Genomic DNA, 20,390 nt, shown 5'->3' with positions numbered 1-20,390 from the left:
GCAAAGCAGTATGGATCAAATATCTCCTAACCCATCTCAACACAAATAATAGCACAATCTCATTTTAGATTAAATAGCAATGTTCCATCAAAACTGGACTCAGATCGCAACAGTTGACTGCCACAAATAATCTTACCATTTAGCAAAAGGATGGAAGGTATTTGTTTGAGCTGTTTGTACCAGTTCTGTAGATCAAGCATCCCTTAAACTGTTTCAAAACAAATAATGACACAATGTCATGAAAGATATAATGGCACAGGTCCATAAAAATGGACTCTGCCATACATTTCAGATCACAACAGGTCACAACTTTTAGTTGATCTTATCATTTAAGCAAATAGACGATAGGTCTGCTTACTTCACACCACAAGGCTCTTTCTTGGATCAGTGTCTGGCACTCAATGCACCCATTAATTGGCCTATGCTGTAAGATTTTCTTTCGTGTGAAGAATGTAGACCCATTGCTGCCCACACATTACTTGAGTGCAGGATAGGTGTAAGCTTTTTCATTTCATACAAGTAAGGCGCAGCATTTACTCTAAGACTTGTAAATGATTTAGTTTTACAAAATTTGTGATGTGTATTTGTCAGTGACTTGGGAGGTGCCATTTTGATTATTTACTTCTAAACCTCTGTTTAACATAACTGTTTAGTGCAGGTTTTCTTTTATTAAAGTATTATGATTTTCACATCAAATATGGAATTGCTAGGAAAAAAGCAGATGTTAGGAATTAGTTCTAACATGCATGTACATTATGCAGCAGGTTGATTTACTACCAACTCTGATAATACATTTTTAAATTACATTATTTACTTTGGAAACACATTTCTCAACAGAACAATTATTTGGTTACATTTTATTTTGGAGAAGATGATGATCAAGTTTGTATGGCACTGCATTGTTTCTTGGTCATTTTAAATCCTACAAAATTGGTCTATGCAAATAAATAGGCAATACGTCGTGTTGCATTATCATTTCTTTCATTAGGTACATATATGTTGCAGCTCAAAACAATATCATGATGATCCAAAGGATGCAAGGATAGTTGCGTGTGACCGCTCTGGTGGCCTAGTGGCTCGAGCATCCACCTCAGATGCTGGTGGTCGTGGGTTCGATCCCGGCTAAATCATACCAAAGATTTACAGAAATGGTACTAACAGCTGCCTTGCATGGCACTCAGTATTAAGAGGCTAGTGCTAGGACTGGCCGTTCTGTTGTCAGGATAATGTGACTGGGTGGCATGATGCCCCAGTGCTAGACATCACTATAAACTGCCACACTGCAGACATCGTAGCGATATGACTGAAAAATTGTTAAAGCTACATTAAAAATCCAAATCACACACACACATACATGTGTGTGTGTGTGTGTGTGTGTGTATATATATATATATATATATATATATATATATATATATATATTGAAGAAGTTGTCATATATTTTCAAAGAATTTTTTATATTTAACAAATTGTCATGTATTGTTAACAAATTGTCATATATATTCAGCGAGATGTCATATCTATTCAGCAAATTGTTACGTATTTTCAACAAACTCTCATGTATTTTCTTACAAACTGTCATATTTTCTTACAAACTAAATTCTGGCATAATAAGAGGCAGAGGAAACAATCACAAGTTGAGCAAGGTACTGCGTGCTTATTATAAAAGCTGCCATCTGTTGGCTTCATGCAGGGTGAATGAGTTAAATTCCTTTTAGAAATACTAAACCCTCTCCAGTTCAAATCAAAGAGCGACAGCAATGCAAGACTCCATCAGTGCTCTCAAACACTACTTAAAATGCATGGTAAAGGGTTGTCGTGTTGACAAGGTTTCTTTCTTCTGCTGAAGGCCAGGAAAGAAGATATAACCCCTTAATTCCTGTCACTGGGGGTAATTTGCTTACTATCCTTTTAAATGACTGGATACACTCATTGCACTAGATCAGAGTAATCTAGGCAAGCCTTACATACTCTAACAAAAAATGTTTTGCAGTCAGAAATCACAGAAGCTGTTGGTAAGCATGCACAATAAACCTTTTCAAGTTTCTGTTTTGGAGATCTAGCATCAGAGATGAGAATTGAATCTGTATGGCCCAGTGGCTGTGGCACAGATGGTCATCAGACCTAGTTGATATCATGTGCACGAGTTTTGGGGTTTCACTGGATACACCTTGGCGTTTTCTTGGCAAGGAAAAGTCATTCATTTCTTTTCCTCCATATATTGTTGTCACAGGTTTTGTGACTTTTGGTTGTGTTGTCCTCATGTTAGGAGAGTGGTTTACCTTTCAAATAAGGACTCAAGATATTCTTCTCTTTAAGGGTTCCTGAGGATGGATGCTGATGCATTTTCTTCTGGTATCTCTTCTGTTAATGTTTGAGGAATGTATTTGAGGAACATAAATTGTTTGCTGGTTTATTACATTACTTTAAACCTTCTGTGACCTCCCAGTAAATGTGAGCATCCTCAGTGATGCATCTCTCAGCTTGAACAGGTAAACATCCACTTGATGGGTAGCCATCTGTTGGTGAAAAGGGGACATAATGGTGAAGAGTTTCTTCCCTTTGTATAGTATGTGGATGGAGGGGCAGGATTTGAGAGATAATAGAGTGTGATCAGTTAAATATTCTTGGAGAAGCGTAATTTTAAAAAGTGTTTACTTTGGTACCAATAATGTGGTCTCAGCAGTGCCAATATATTATTTGACTGCTGATAGGGATTATGCCACACATACATGCTCATACACATCATATAGAGTGTGTGTTATACATAAATAAACATGGAAGCTACAGGGTGATCATATCCCACAATATTTCCTGGCTGGGACAAGAATTATATTGTTGCTAGAAGCATGATGTCAATAAATATTTCAGTCATTTTGAAATTCCCATGCTAACGGTTCCATTCATTCAATCTTTTGTGAGAATTTTGGTAGTATAAACCAACCTCACTTCTGCTCAGACATGTATTTTTATGACCTGCTTTCTCAAGCCAAAATGACAGTAAGGTTCAATTCACTTGAGGTGCAATGTGTTTATGTCTTCTTCATCTTTTAACAGTTTATATTCCACCTTATCGGACAAACCTGTCTTGGTAATTTCAATAATTATACTTTGAATATTTTTTAAATTTTTGACCAAGTTGAAGGAATCGTAATGAAATGAACAAAATCAAAGTTTTACCTCCTCAAATATGTAATTTTATTGAAATGTAGAAATGTTGTATAGGACTTCATAATTGAATCAAAATAACATCACAACACCATATTATGCAATTATGTGAATTATTCTCGTATTAGCTTTTGCAAGGTGAATAATTCATTATCTGAAAAAAGCAAAGCCAAGGAGGTACCAACAGAGCTTCATATCTTTTATTGACAGAACTGTACAGAAGTGTAGGGGCTGAGTGCTGGATACACAAAAACAACAACAATATTGCATGATGCCATGGAAATGTTTGCAGAGCATTGTATGTGTTTTCTTTGCATGTACAAAGGAAGTGTTTCTGAATTGCATGGAGATTTCTTTGATCAGTATTGAACATGGACCAAAATTCATGATTTTTTTTACAGCAAAAATGCTTTTCTTTGCTTTCATTCTGCTATGTGATTTGTGTTCTCTGTTGAAGTATGCCATAGCATGACTCGTTAAAGAAAATGAGAAATATAAAAAAGACCATATTGTAGATGATAAACATTACCTTATGAGAACTACGTGGGTGGAACCCATTAGGCCTGCTCTTACTTAATAATAGATAAAGGAGAAATAGGCGCTATTCTGGTTTTCACGATGCTTTTAACTTGTGGGCCTCAAAAGTTTGCTTAAAATACTGTTATTGTTCTAGGGTTTAACGCCATTTTGCAGCACAAGATAGGCTATACATGGCGGCCAGTATAACTGGTGGAGGAAGAACCCTGGAGAACCCAAGGAAGAACCACCAACCCATGAGAAGCTACTGGCAGGCTTTCCCACGTACTTGAAAAACTGAATGAAAATATTATTGTTGTTGTTGTTGTTGTTGTTGTTATCCCAGTGTATAGTTGGTCCTAAATGAAAATGGAGCTGCATGAACATCCAATATGGCTATCACTGTGTAACAATGGCTGGCTATTTTGAAAACCTTGTTATTGCTTCTCCTGAATGATGTATCCACTCACTAGTTGCCCATACAGTAATAGATCTCCTGAACGATGGTCATATCAACATAGTCAGTCCCCACACTGTATGCCTACTGGGTACTTGGTCATATCAACATAGTCTATCCCCACTGTGTATGCCTACTGGGTACTTGGTCATATCAACATAGTCTATCCCCACTGTTTATGCCTACTGGGTACTTGGTCGTATCAACATAGTCTATTTCCACTATGTATGCCTTCTGGGTACTTGGTCATATCAACGTATCCTATCTGTGGAATGAATTGCCCACTGAACTTAGACACAAAGACACAGTGATCACATTCAAGAGGGCTCTCAAAACTCACTTATTTCGACTGCAAGAACAAACTTAAAGACCTAATAATGTTTCCTACCTTAAATATTCTCAGCATGTTTTTTTAATGTTTTCTAATTTCATGGTGTTTGTTTTTTTGTAATCATATCATTATATGTTTTTTTTTATCTTATAGGTGTTGTCTAATGTTGTAAAGTGCTTAGAGCTTCTAAAGATTAGGTGCTATACAAAGTCCTTATTATTATTATTATTATTATTATTATTATCCCCACTATGTATGCCATCTGGGTACTTGGTCATATCAACAAAGCCTATCCCCACTATGTATGCCTACTGGGTACTTGGTCATATCAACATAGCCTATCCCCACTATGTATGCCTACTGGGTACTTGGTCATATCAACATAGCCTATCCCCACTATGTATGCCTACTGGGTACTTGGTCATATCAACATAGCCTATCCCCACTATGTGTGCCTACTGAGTACTTGGTCATATCAACATAGCCTATCCCCACTATGTATGCCTACTGGGTACTTGGTCATATCAGCATAGCCTATCCCCAATATGTATGCCTTCTGGGTACTTGGTCATATCAGCATAGCCTATCCCCACTATGTATGCCTACTGGGTACTTGGTCCAAAACAAAAGTTATAGCTGATCTGGCATCACATGAGATTGCCGTGGATACCATCTTGAAACTCTTGTTATTTGCTTCTCCCAAACCGAAAGTTCTGTTCATGTGGAGTTTTCTCAGAAGATTTCATATATTGTTTAGTTGCTCATAAATGAATATGGTGCAGTTTGGACATCCAGTATGGCTGCTGAAATGGTTATCCTGAAAATCAAACTCTTGCTGTGACAGCTCCTAAATGGACAGCGGGTTGTCACTAGAAGACATCCTGTGGTGTCTGGTTGGTCCTGAAAGAAGACATCATGTGGTGTCTAGTTGGTCCTGAAAGAAGACATCCTGTGGTGTATAGTTGGTCCTGAAAGAAGACATCATGTGGTGTTTAGTCGGTCCTGAAAGAAGACATCATGTGGTGTCTAGTTGGTCCTGAAAGAAGACATCCTGTGGTGTCTAGTTGGTCCTGAAAGAAGACATCCTGTGGTCTATAGTTTGTCCTGAAAGAAGACATCCTGTGGTGTCTAGTTGGTCCTGAAAGAAGACATCCTGTGGTCTATAGTTTGTCCTGAAAGAAGACATCCTGTGGTGTCTAGTTGGTCCTGAAAAAAGACATCCTGTGGTGTCTAGTTGGTCCTGAAAGAAGTTGGTGGTGATCTGATACTGACCATCATTGCTGTTACCTTGAAAATTTCTACTCCTAAAAGGAAAGTTATTTTGACACGGAGGGTTTTGACCAGAAGACTAATTATGATGTCTACTTGGTCCTAAATGAAAATGGTGCCAGTATGACTGCAGATATGGCAACCATCTTCAAAATCTTGTTATAGCTTCTGCCAAGAAATGGAAAGTCATATTGACATGAAGCTTTCGTTAAAAGAATTTTTATAGTGGATTTTTTGGGTCTGATTGATAACCCCAAGCTGATTTTATACAACATATCCCACGCTGAATCTGCATCAGATTTTACACTGGAATCACATCAGATCTCATGACTATCTGCATTAGATCAGAGATTTTATCTGCTTCAAATCCCACACTTATCTGCATCAGATCTCATGACTATCTGCATTAGATCAGAGATTTTATCTGCTTCAAATCCCACACTGTATTTGGAACAGATCTCATGACTGTACTAGCATCAGATCCCACTCTGTTTCTGCATCAGATCTCATGACTGTACCAGCATCAGATCCCACACTGTATCTGGAACAGATCCCACACTGTATCTGGACTGTAATTACATCCGACGAAGTAGTCAATTTCTCATAATGTACTGAACGATTTTCAGTAGTCAGTTTCATAATGAGGTCACCAGTTCATACTGTTTTAACTATCTTAGGTCAAATTTTATAAATCTAAATATACATTTGGTCCATTTAATTTACTTACCTAAATATACATTTGGTCTATTTAATTTACGTACCTAAATATATATTTGGTCTATTTAATTTACATACCTAAATATAAATTTGGTGTATTTAATTTACTTACCTAAATATAAATTTGGTCTATTTAATTTACTTACCTTTCAAAATGCTTCAAAATCTTTGCTCACCTTCTGTGCTTCATTTTGGTGATTTTTTTTTCTTGTTGTATTAAGGACACCTGTTTAAAAGGGCAATTTTGGCCTGTCTCCAGTGTGGTTGTAAAATAAATGCTTTCATTTACTTTTAGGTCAATTGCGGAATTTCTTTCATGGGAGAGCCTGTTAATGGAAGTACCACGTTTTTACAGCCTCTTAAAACCACTCTGATTGCATATGGTGTCACTGACAATGATGAAATAGAAAGGTTTGAAAAAGATGTTAGGGAAAAGTCTGCAGCTGTTCTGGACGGCATTATGTCTCACGAGAGTGACCTTGACACCTCAGAAAGAGGAGGCCTTTATGCCCAGACTGATGTTATTGGTTAGTTAATATCAATGCTTTAAAATTACAACCTAAATGAAGACCGACACATACAATTAGTGCAAAACATAATATAATCCCTGTAGTGGATACAATTCCTATACAAAAAGCTGTAATTCAGTAATCTTTTTAGCAATAAAAGAAAATGCCTGCCTCAGTCAAAGTTTGCATGGGTTTAACTTCCAACTTAAGTTTCAACTAATGTATCTTTCCTATATTTAACTGTCTTGTTGAAAATATAATAGAGTTTAACATGTACATTTCAAAATTGTTGAGTTGGATCTAACAAATGTTTGTCTTTCTCTTCATAATTGTACCCAGTTATTCTTCCTTCCCTCCCCTAGTTCTTATACAATCCTCACCAACTCACTAGTACAGATTGCATGTGAAGATAGCTTGACTGAAGTAGCAAAGTAAGGACCTTTACAAAGGGTTACAAATATGTATGCCAAAGTGGTACATCGTGAACGTAAATCTGTTAGGGATTTGCCTGAAAGACAATTACACTGAAACTTGTTAATTTAGATGTACCAGTATCTTTTATTGTAGCCCTAAATGTTTTTAACAATAATCCTGAATTTAAGCATATTACCTTGTCAGGGTCTGACAACAGTTGTCTAGCACAGAGGCTGTGTAAATTCATTGCATACTAATGTGCATGGTCTGACCTAATGTACAGACATATGATGAAGCCTGTGTTTAAAGTTTGCTGAAAGGTTTGTTACCAGTGGTGTCTTGGGGTAAGAACATTTACCAATATTAGTGATTAATAATTGTCTTTTGTTGTATATTTCCAAATTAATCACTGTTCTTATCTCCGGGACAGGGATTATACATTGTTGTTGTTTGCAAATGGTTGCCTGGGCACGAATAATGATTGTGTTCCTGAGAGATGAATTTTGGCATAAATTTGCACACTGAAAACCATATTTTGTATGTTATTGTTCAACCCATCATCGAGGAAACTTGACATTGATCTAGCTTTGGTGTCCATGTGTGTGCATCGAAGAAACTTGACATTGTACTTGCTTTGGTGTCCATTTGTGTGTTCACCCGTCTAATTTAGCTCACAACCTAGATTGGCATCATTGTTAATGCTTTTACTTGCCTAGTAAATGAATGCAGATTCAACAAAATGAGATCTTTTGTTCTCACATAGTTTTTACCTAGGTATGAAAATTATATTCCAATATTTTTTTTATGATCATGAAAAGTCCAGTTTTGCAAGCAACAAGTGTGATTCCATTCTTTGAATACAACTGATATCACAAAAGTCTCTCCTTTCAAACCTGCCTGATCATATGGGAATATAAGGTATGCCAGTACCTATTTTTACTCTTATTCCAGTACCTATTTTTACTCTTATTCCAGTACTTATTTTTATTCTTATTCCAGTACCTATTTTTACTCTTATTCCAGTACCTATTTTTATTCTTATTCCAGTACCTATTTTTATTCTTATTCCAGTACCTATTTTTACTCTTATTCCAGTACCTATTTTTATTCTTATTCCAGTACCTATTTTTACTCTTATTCCAGTACCTATTTTTATTCTTATTCCAGTACCTATTTTTACTCTTATTCCAGTACCTATTTTTATTCTTATTCCAGTACCTATTTTTATTCTTATTCCAGTACCTATTTTTATTCTTATTCCAGTACCTATTTTTACTCTTATTCCAGCACTCTGCATCAGATTCTTTGCCAACTCTGTCCTAACAGATGCTTATCAGTCCAACCAGAAAGCCATCAAGCTGTCTTTGATGTTGTGCATATTTTTATTATTGCATATTAATTATATATGCATTATTTTCAGGTATTGACTTTGTCATCACCAGACGAAAATGTGTTCTCACTCCAGTTGGCATTGAGGTGAACAGTCACGACTGCACCATTAACTGCCACATGTTCGATATCATATATCCCAAGATGAAGGACCATGCAGTTGCCCCTCTTGTAGACACCATGATAACAAGGTCTCATAATTTTTTTATGGTCGGAAAGAGGGTACTTGTTGTTGGAGCAGGTGGCTACAGCAAGAGCTTTATCTGGTTAGCAGCTCAGGAAATGGGAATAAAGGTAAGCATGTTGTTGTGGTTTTTAGCAATCTTTAAAAAGCACTCTCAGTCTCTACCAAATGCATTAGCAATCCTTAAATAGCACTATCAGTCTCTATCGAATGCATTAGCAATCCTTAAATAGCACTATCAGTCTCTACCGAATGAGCAATCCTTAAATAGTACTATCAGTCTCTACCAAATGCATTAGCAATCCTGAAATAGCACTATCAGTCTCTACCAAATGCATTAGCAATCATTAAATAACACTATCAATTTCTACTGAATGCATTAGCAATTCTTAAATAGCACTATCAGTCTCTATCGAATACATTAGCAATCCTTAAATAGTACTATCAATCTTTACCGAATGCATTAGCAATCCTTAAATAGCACTATCAGTCTCTACTGAATGCATTAGGAATCCTTAAATAGCACTCTCAGTCTCTATCAAATGCATTAGCAATCCTTAAATAGCACTATCAGTCTCTACCAAATGCATTAGCAATCCTTAAATAGCACTATCAGACTCTACCGAATGCATTAGCAATCCTTAAATAGCACTACCAATCTCTACTGAATGCATTAGGTAAATTAAGCAATATTGCTTTTAGAAATTGAAATAAAATATCCTCAGAAATTGAAGAACTGGTCTATTAAATTGTCTGTAGGTGTATAGCTATTGGCTTAGGTACATAAAAATGCATTGAAAAGCCTCCGTTGGTATGTACATTTTTTAGGTCGGGAGCCACTTTTATGTCTGTGATGGACGTTAAAACGTACCTTAAAAGGAGTTAGACACAGTGATAAGATCTTGGTTGCTGTAAGAAACAAATATGCCCATTCATGATGAAGGAAGTGAGCCAGTAATAGTTACTCGAATAAATTTTGAATCATGATTGAGATTACAGAATCATGTCCCTGCACTAATGTGCAAGGGCCGTAGAGTGTTACCCTTGTCAATCAGCATCACTGAGTTTGGTTTATGTGCGACTCTGTAGTGGATTTTTGTTTTGTTCACATACAGGTAAAACCCGTTAAAATGCGATACTCAGGGGTCCAAAGAATTCCATCGCAATATAAGCAGGATTGTGTTAGCAAATTTTTGGAAAAACTTTCCCATAGAAAATGTGCATTGAAATTTCAATGTCATCAGTTTGTACTAATCTCTTGACCATATATCATTTGTTTTGTTTGCTGGGTTTCATCAGACATCAAATATAATTCAGTTTTGAATTGTAAATTTGCCAGTATGGCAGAAACAGTGCACTGTGAAGTTACGGCAACATTAAACACAGTGCTGGGATTAAAATTCTGCTATTTCTACAAATAATTGGCTTTTCCAAGAGCATGTATATAGGATGTTAAAAAGAGAGGTCACCTTAAAATAAAAAATGGGAGCCATGGTGCCATTGCATTATAAGCAGAAGCATGTTATAGTGCATCACGTTATAATGGCTTTTACCTGTATTTCTGGTTAAAATTTATGCAGTTGGAATGCACAATCCAAAAACATAATGGTAAGTCATCGGTTTCAAGACCAAATTAGTATGCTATTTCTGCTTTAGACAAGTTACCCAGCCATAATATCTTAGGAGAAATACTACTAAAACAGTACTTCTGTGCTTTCATGGAGAAAGTCAATCCATCTTATTGCATAATTCAGCATGTCTGAAAGTAGGAAATGAGTTTGAGGTGGGAGAATTAAATTCAACAGCATAAATAGTTAAATAAACTCGTAGTTTAATAACATTATATTATTTAACCTTACAGTAGAACTTTGATATTCCAACACCTGATTAACCATCAGTCTCTGTTAACCATCATGGCATTGTACATCAAAATATTACAAATAGGTACATGAACATATGTAGATATTATGATATTTTTGATGATCCAGTCTATTGTATGATATTTTTAATGTACATATTCTATTATCTGTCTATTCTCATATCCGTCATGGTCTCAGTCCCACACCTTGATGGATAATCAAAGTTCTACTGTACAAGGCACAGTGAAGATTCATGATATATCTTCAGGCAGTCAGAGAAAAGCATTGTTTTTAAGGCCATGCCCACGTTTTTTAAGGCCATGCCCACATGTTTTTTAAGGCCATGCCCACATGTTTTTTAAGGCCATACCCACATGTTTTTAAGGCCATACCCACATCACAAGTCCACCACTTCAGTTGAAAAAGTCAAAATCCATACTTGCATGATAGAAAACATTGTCCAAAAAGATTGTTTTGTTGTTTTCAGGCAAACACGATTTTGTTTTTCATTTTTATCTATGTTCAGCACTGTATACAAATCACCATGCAAAATGCCATTTTGCACTGTACTGTTGTGCCTTTACATCAAGATATGTAAGCAGGCAATGTTGGTTAATTTATTTAAAGTATTAGCAAAAATAGTAAAAGTTCAGACTATACAGGCTTGTATACGTTATCTATTACTGCATATGTAAATGGTTTTCATAGCTCAGTTGATTAAAGCATTGCACTTCTAACACGAAGGTTGTGGATTTGAACCCACCTGTGGCCACAAAATATTTGTCTCTTTTCTTCTTATTTTGTTTTTTTTTATTCTACAAAACAAATATCAAATTTTCATATTGTAACAGTATACAGATTCCATATCATACATTAATTCATGCACACACTGTTCAATTTCTCAAGGTACCATCGCGTTTTCCACATCAAGATATGTGAGTAGGCGATGTTTATTTATTCATTTAAACTGCATTTTACATGTAGCATTAGCGAAAGATATATCATTTACTTGAAAAAATGTCCAGTATTTGGTTCAAAATTAAAATCCTGCGCATGAAGTCTGAGTTTGAGTGACCTATATTCTAAATATAGTCCTCAATGAGTATTATGTACAGAAAAGTTGTGCAGGTGGGCATGGCTTCGGGTTCATTCAAGTATGAACCCAAATAATTCAAAAGGGCCTGGCCAATCAGATGGCTTTAAAATAATTGGGTTCATTCAGGTATGAACCCAGATAATTCAAAAGGGCCTGGCCAGTCAGATTGCTTTCAATCATAATGACAAAAGAAAAAATTTAATTATATTAATTTGAAGCAAACTTTAGGATTTGTTTAAGAGTCAACAGTCTCTTGGATAAGTCTGGGTTTAGTCCTTTTTTTAATGCTTTTGATCTGGAGTCAGGGCATTTTATTTGATGCCTTTTGCAGCATTTGCTCAAGACAGTCTATCAAACCAGTTTGTTGTAAGTGACTGTAATGGTATGGTCTAGCTAGGCTATGAAAACAATCAGGCCCATTTTTGTTTTCATCAGAGGCCTATCTAGAGGGCTGTTCAACATCACCCCAAAAGAGAAAATGATACAAGTTATTTAATCCTCCTTTATTATTCCAACCCAGTCATTGAGAAGAACTGAATAAAACATATTTTTTGTTGTGCAGGTTGTGTTGGTGGACTCAGATCCAAATCATTTCGCTAAAGATGAAGTGGAGGACTTCATTCATTTTGACTTCTCAAATCACACTCAGGATGAGCAGCATGCAACAAAGATCTACAAGCATATTATGAAAAATGAAATTAAGGTTGATGGCTGTCTCACATTCTGGGAGGATTGTGTCCCACTGGCTGCCAAATTGTGCCATCTTCTCAACCTACCAGGTAGGGGTCTTGTCAGACAGGTTTGACTGATTTGCCTAGACTGTTTTAATTTTTCACGAGATCATCAATTGTAAGACATAATTTTGAAGTAGGAGCCACATCATGTATAAGCAATGTTCTTAAGATGACATGTGAGGGTTTCTCTTTAAACATTTTTACAACATGTATAAACATGAGTAATGGCTTGAACTGTTGATTTAAAAATTTGGCATGCTAAACATATATGACTGCCTCTCACAGCTTCAAATGAACCAGTCCTTGTATTGTCACTCTCGTGTCTCATTGGTCCAACACTGTCATGTAATTTTATCACAGTGACAAAAAAAACAACAGACCACAAACTCAGAACGACAATTATGTTATCAGAAACTGTATGATGAAATTAATTAAATGAATTAAGACAGATTGCATATTTTATATTAAGACTCTGTGGTATTAAACTAAGCAGTAGAAAAGAGCAAAAACAGGTTTTCTAAAACTTAATAGACAGTTTATTTCTCTAAAATACAAAGTGTAAATGTATAAAAATAACTTGCTAGTATTGCAAATTAAATCCCAAATAATTCTACAATTTCCAGCACAAGTCCTAAAAAGAATGTTTTGAATAAACTTTAGTGATATTCCAAAATTAATCAAATGCTGGAAGTGTCAATGTGCTTGTGTTGGCCTGTCATAATGATGTGCCAACATTAAAGACAGTAATAAAATCCAAGAATATATGCTTATTTGAATTTCACTATAAATCCAAGTCGTTACTTCCAAGAATGTTATTTTTGAACACTTTGTATTTCTAGAGAAAAATGACTTAAATAATTTGAATAAATAAAATTCCAGCCCAAATGGAATACTAGACACAACAATAATACAACTGATTCTGCTTAGATCTTACAGCATGAATGAGTTATTTCTAGACATGCATGATGTGAATATTATATTCCTGCAATATCAGATTGAACCTTAATAGTCTCATGTTTGTTTTTTGTCTTGCAAATGAAAGTAAAGGTTATGATTCCTAAATACAATAAGCAGAGAAGGAACTGAACTAATATACGTTTCAAGGTGTTGCAAAACCATTATCAAAGCCAAATATTCCTTCTTAATTGTGGAATAATACTGAACAATTGTGGAATAATATTTCAGGTGCTTATTTAATTTCTTAGAAAATCAACACACTGGATGATCTACACCGTTATTGTCATTTTGAATCAGTTCTCCACCAACCCAACATCACTTTCATCAACAGTCAATTGAAATGTTTGACTGAACCTTGGAACTGAAAGAACTGGTGCAATCTTAAGTATGGCCTTTTCTTTATCAAAAGCCTCCTTTTCTCAGACCAGTGAAACTTGGTTTTCTTACTCAATAAATTGTACTGCTCTGGTGGCCTAGTGGTTAGAGTGTCCACCTCAAATGCAGGAGGTTATGGGTTTGATCCCCTGCCGAGTCATACGAAAGACTTACAGAAATGGTACTAACAGCTGCCTCGCTTGGCTCAGCATTAAGAGGTTAGTGTTAGGCCTGGTCGGCATGGTGTCAGGATAATGTGACTGGGTGGGACATCATACTACATGTCTGCAGCATGATGCCCCAGTGCTTGATATCACTATAAAATGCCACACTGCAGACATCGTAGCGATTTGACTGAAAAATTGTTAAAGCTACATTAAGAATCCAAATCACACACACATACTCAATAAATTTGTCAGGAATCAGCAGTTATGGAAAAATTGAAGCAAAATTTCTGATGGTATTCAACCATACCTTAAAATCACGTTTTTTGCTTGTTGCTGATAGGCACAGGGAATTCGGAGATAGATTTAACCTTAACATCTATAGGTTGAACTAGTCCATGTCTCACAATAGATCCTAGAAGCGTAACACAAGCACGTCAAAACTCAATTTTGGAAAGATTGCCACATTTGCATCATTGAGTCTATCAAAGAATTTCAGAATTGTCGCAAAGTGATCTTTCCAGGTGTCATTGGAAATGATGAATCATCACTGTAAGCATTGTAATTATCTTGACTTGATGTAATCATATTCATTAATGTCGAAAAGTACAATCCGAATCTTTCACTCCAAATGGTATCACTTTATATTGATAAAGCCCATCTGGAGTCACTAATGCCAGAATCTATTTTGCCCTTTCTGTCCGTGGAATTGGCTAAAATCCTTTGGAAAGGTCAAATTTGGGGACTTAGTTTTGCAATTCCAATTTTATCAATGCAGTCATGGTGAACTCCAGTAACTTTTACTTGGTTCTATGAAATCATTCTCCAGCAAATACTGAATTTCCTTTTTATAAATATTCCAGGTTGAGAGGGTTCATTCTGTATGGATGCAGTTTCAAGGTGTGGAATCAACAATAATTTTAACATCATGGTAGATTTTATTTGTTCATATATGAACATCTCGAAGCAAGTGCTCATATTCAGAGTAGTAGCTGTTTTAGTTAATTTGTTCTTGTTGCTGCAGTTGTGAAAGTTTCTGGTCCAGATTATTCATAATTTTGGAATATCAAAGATTGGTTTCCACCAAAGTCACTACAGTCTGATTGCATTCCATCACTTAAATCCTCATTGTGTGGAAACTGGTACAACTAAACTGACTACATGATTAACCTGGCTATCTATATCAGCATACTGGTACTCTTTTAATATATTTACATTCCAAGAGTGTGTGTGTATGTGTGATTTGAATTTCTAACACAGCTTTAACAATTTTTCAATCGTATCACTACAAGATCTGCAGTGTGGCAGTTTATAGTGATGTCAAGCACTTGGGCATCATGCCGCAGACATGTAGCATTATGTCCCACCCAGTCACATTATCCTGACACCAGGCCACCCAGTCCTAACACTAACCTCTTATTGCTGAGTGCCAAGGGAGGCAGCTGTTCGTACCATTTTTATAAGTCTTTGGTATGACTCGGCCAGGGATCGAACCAACGACCTCCCACATCTGAAGCAGATGCTCTAACCACTAGGCCAGCGGAGTAGTCACAAGGGTGTTAATATTGTAATTTAACTTAATAATTATCTTTCCTACTTTGTGTGGACCATAATTCAAATTAAAATACAACCAAATAGAGTTAAGAAAGCTTCAGTTTCAGAAAGAGAAGAGGAGAAATGAATACAGTTAGAGAAAGAGGAAAGAGAGAGACAAATATAACTGCATGTGCAGAAAGAGGAATGTGAAAGAGAAAAGGATAGACTAATACAAATAAAAGATGCAGTTTGAAAAGGAGCGGCATACAGAGAGAAAGGAAGAAAAGTAATTTCAATTTAGATTAAAAAAATTAGAACTGGCAAGTGAAAAGCATATCCCCACTTTATATACATATTCAGGTTTTGATGTTACTAAAATATTAGGTTAGTACCCCCTTTTAGTGAAAGATCAGTAGACAAATACTTTCCTCATTATGAGAAAATTGCTGAAAATTTTAAATGGCCCAGAAGCATTCGACTAAGTTATTATAAATGGCACCTTTTAGCAATGTTTGTGACATCTGTACTTCCCTGTCAGTACATCAAAGTTCTGATTATGATCTGGTCATGGAATGTAGCTTGAAGGGTTACAAGTTGGTTTATATAGCTTATTGACAAAAGTTGACAAACTATAAAATAGAAAGTGGACAAACCCATGTCAAATTTGCACAAAAAAAGAGCAGTTATTAGATAGGTGGTGCTTAGCCGAGAAAGTTTATCAGGATTACAAAAATCTGAGACGACTCATATTGAAATGTTCAAGAACTGCATCCATAGTGACGTAAAGACTTTACCTTGATGAGTTGAAATGTTAGAACATGGAGTATTCCTTAGCTCGTCCAGTGTTTTGTGTCACTAAATCTTCCATTCAACGGTAAAAAAAACTTTCGGTATAATATGAGCATCGTTGAGAAGCATCCTCTCGCTGACAAACTTGATATTTAGGTGAAGCATTGCTGAGAAGCATCCTCTCGCTGACAAACTTAATATTTAGGTGAAGCATCGCTGAGAAGCATCCTGTCGCTGACAAACTTAATATTTAGGTGAAGCATCGCTGAGAAGCATCCTGTCGCTGACAAACTTGATATTTAGGTGAAGCATCGCTGAGAAGCATCCTCTCGCTGACAAACTTAATATTTAGGTGAAGCATCGCTGAGAAGCATCCTCTCACTGACAAACTTAATATTTAGGTGAAGCATCGTTGAGAAGCATCCTCTCGCTGACGAACTTAATATTTAGGTGAAGCATCGCTGAGAAGCATCCTCTCGCTGACAAACTTAATATTTAGGTGATGCATCGTTGAGAAGCATCCTCTCGCTGACAAACTTAATATTTAGGTGAAGCATTGTTGAGAAGCATCCTCTCGCTGACAGACTTAATATTTATGGTGTTTTTTTGTCCCCTGAAGAAAAATAAATGTCAAAATGATGTATACGATTGAAGTCAAGAAAGGATCAAACAGCTTTTATTTTTCTTGTTTGATACTAACCGTATGTGTTCCATCCTAATCTTTGTTATCTACAGATAAGAAATGCATCATTTTTAATTCAACTGTACCACTTGAAGGTGCTTAGTGCTTTAGGGATTTTGGTATACATCTTTTCTCTCAGCATTTCATGCCTGTTTGTACATTATCACATAGATATGAAATATTTTTGGTACTTCATGTACTGAATAATATTAATCACGTTTTATGATTTATATAGTTATTCTTGGCCTATACAAATTAAAGAACATTGACCCAATATGCTATGTGTTTACTCTCATTAAATAAAACATACGGACCCTCCAATTTTTCAAACATCTATCCTAGAAAGTTCTTACCATAAAACGATTTGAAAGTACTAAACTAACAAATTTGAGATTTTCTAAATATTGTGACCAGAATGTTTCTTTTAATTCATAGGTCAAAGTCCTTCACATCATGTTAATATGATGCTTATTTTTTAGCACCTGCTGGCCTTTGAGCAGAAACCATAATTCATGCATGACTAACTTTGCATGCTGATCAACCATCCTGGTCAGTTAAAATTTTACAGCAAGATATATCCGACAATTTATTTCAGTAATTATATATATAGTGGGTGTATCTAAATACCATAATACATTGTGTTGTTGAGTAATTCTGACAAGGTCTTTTTTTTTCAAATAAGTAATTCAAGATGCAACCATGGTTCGTGCTTGGAAAATAGATTGTACACAAATCTTTTCCCAAGAGTCAATGCTTTTTATTTTTTGCAATTTACAATGTTCCATAATTATTTGCTTTATTCTACTAGGATCAACTGAGAAGGGAGCATTGAGTGCCAAAAGTAAGAGTGACACGCTAGCTGTCCTGAGTAAGGGGATCTGTGTCAGTCCACACTGGCCGGTCATCTACCTCTACACGTCATGGTTCTCACCACTGAGATCTCAGGCTGACATTGAAAATGTCCAGAAGGTACGAAAGTTTCCTCTGATCATGAAATTGGAATATGGGTCCAGCGCTGTTGGTGTAACGCTGGTGAGAAATCCTGAGGAAATGGTGAACAAGTACAAGGAAATTCGTGCAGTGCTACAGAGACCCGAGGACTACTTTGGCATTGGACTTGGTCATGGAAACACCTTGATGGTTATGGAGTATCTCGTTGGTACAGAGCACGATGTGGATCTCATTCTTCATGAAAGAAAGCTGGTTGGTGCCTTTGTTTCTGACAATGGTCCGACAAGAGGCAAGACCTTTACTGAGACTGCTGTTTGCATGCCAAGTGCCCTTTCTTATGACAAGCAACGACAGCTTATTATCGCTGCTTTCCAATGCTGCATAGAGCTTGGTCTGAAGAACGGTGTCTTTAATGTGGAATTTAAGATGGAAGCAACTGGTCCAAAACTGATTGAGGTGAACGGCAGAATGGGTGGCTTCTGTCTCAGGGACTGGGTCAGAAAGATCTATGGAATAGACTTGCTCCTGTCTGCATTTGAAGTCGCCTGTGGCATTAAGCCACATGTCCCAGATCGGACTCCGAAGGGTCAGATGATGGGAATCATGTGCATACCTTCTCTGCACAGCCATCTTCTTCTGGACCCGTATTATATATCCAAAAGGTTGGAGTTAGAGGCAGCTGGAAAAATTCACTTCAACCTGTTCAACCAACGTGCTGAGGTTGGTACAGGTGGCTTTGAGGAGCCGTTTGCAAATGTTGCTGTGATGGCAGAGGACCTCCCTTCAGCGAGACAAAAGCTTCTGGAAATTGCCAAGGAACTGAATATCAACCACCATGACTATGATGTTAATAGCTTCCTGCGAGATTTCTGGAGTATTTAGAATGGAAAGGTTCCACACAGTGTAGTCGCAAGTGGTTCAAAATAGATTATTTTGATTAATAAAGAATTGAAGGATCCTAACCAGTTTTTGATGGCTATGTATGAAATATTTCTGAGATTTTTTTCTTCTTTGTATATAGGGTTATAGCGTTGCGCTATCAAGGCTTAGGTTGAAATTCAGAATATTTTACATCCTTAACTGATATGGACATTATATTTTTATATATAGCATACAAAAATACATTGGTCATAGATTGTCAGTAATGACACAAAACATTTTTAAAATTCTGGTGCCTGGTTGGTATTTTCTTACATAATAAAATCATGATGATGATAATATAATCATCTCCTTCATTTTCTTAGTCATGTTATTTGTTAATCCTTTGTTTTTTGTGTTGGGTAAGCCACTTAAACCATAGTTGGCATTTCATTTTGTCCACAGTGGTTAGCAGAGACGATGGCAAGAAAAAAGAATGTTCAAGATTAGTATTATTAAGATATTACATACATTAATGTTGAGGTATTGTCGCTTATTGGTTGAGCCTGTTACCATTATGGAGGTGATACTTGTGATCTAATTTTGATCAAACTTTTGAAATGGGGTTATATTACTTAGATCTCACATGGGTTTAATAATGAGATCCACATGTACTAATGAGATCTTGTGTACTGCTGGTTGAAATTTTTACCACTCTAGAAATACTGCATTTCTAATTAGACTTTGACTCAGAGTGGTGAATAGACTTAAATCATTAAGATCTGTTTGGAGTGATTAGACTTTGACTCAGAATGGTGAATAGATTGAAATCATAAAGACCCATGTCTGGTGTTTTTAGACTTTGACTCAGTATGGTGAATGGACTTAAATCATAAAGACCTATGCCTGGTGTTTTTAGACTTTGACTCAGTGTGGTGAATAGACTTAAATCATTAAGATCTGTTTGGAGTGATTAGACTTTGACTCAGAATGGTGAATAGATTGAAATCATAAAGACCCATGTCTGGTGCTTTTAGACTTTGACTCAGTGTGGTGAGTAGACTTAAATCATTAAGATCTGTTTGGAGTGATTAGACTTTGACTCAGTGTGGTGAATGGACTTAAATCATAAAGACCTGTCTGGTGTTTTTAGACTTTGACTCATTGTAGTGAATGGACTTAAATCATAAAGACCTGTCTGGTGTTTTTAGACTTTGACTCAGTGTGGTGAATGGACTTAAATCATAAAGACCTATGTCTGTTGTTTTTAGACTTTGAGTCAGAGTGGTGAATGGACTTAAATCATAAAGACCTGTCTGGTGTTTTTAGACTTTGACTCAGTGTAGTGAATGGACTTAAATCATAAAGACCTGTCTGGTGTTTTTAGACTTTAACTCAGTATGGTGAATGGACTTAAATCATAAAGACCTATGTC

The 20,390-nt window shown here is 36.1% G+C and overlaps 1 protein-coding gene across 7 annotated transcripts in view; it reads left to right on the top strand.

The window, feature by feature from the left end:
- LOC149789608 (carnosine synthase 1-like) overlaps nucleotides 1-19,332 on the top strand; it is a 166,728-nt gene extending 147,396 nt beyond the window's left edge. For all 7 annotated transcript variants that reach the window (XM_089971631.1, XM_089971629.1, XM_089971627.1 and 4 more), the window contains 4 exons: nucleotides 6,754-6,985; nucleotides 8,802-9,064; nucleotides 12,472-12,688; nucleotides 17,955-19,332. In XM_089971631.1, coding sequence (XP_089827757.1) covers nucleotides 6,754-6,985; nucleotides 8,802-9,064; nucleotides 12,472-12,688; nucleotides 17,955-18,979 — 1,737 coding nt within the window. In that variant the 3' untranslated portion in view covers nucleotides 18,980-19,332. The remainder of the gene's footprint in view (nucleotides 1-6,753; nucleotides 6,986-8,801; nucleotides 9,065-12,471; nucleotides 12,689-17,954) is intronic.
- The last annotated feature ends 1,058 nt before the right edge of the window (nucleotides 19,333-20,390 follow it).

Source organism: Sinohyriopsis cumingii, chromosome 10 (genome assembly GCF_028554795.1).
Source record: "Sinohyriopsis cumingii isolate HCF-2022 chromosome 10, ASM2855479v2, whole genome shotgun sequence".
NCBI lineage: Eukaryota > Metazoa > Mollusca > Bivalvia > Unionida > Unionidae > Sinohyriopsis > Sinohyriopsis cumingii.
This window is presented reverse-complemented; position numbering and strand designations above follow the sequence as displayed.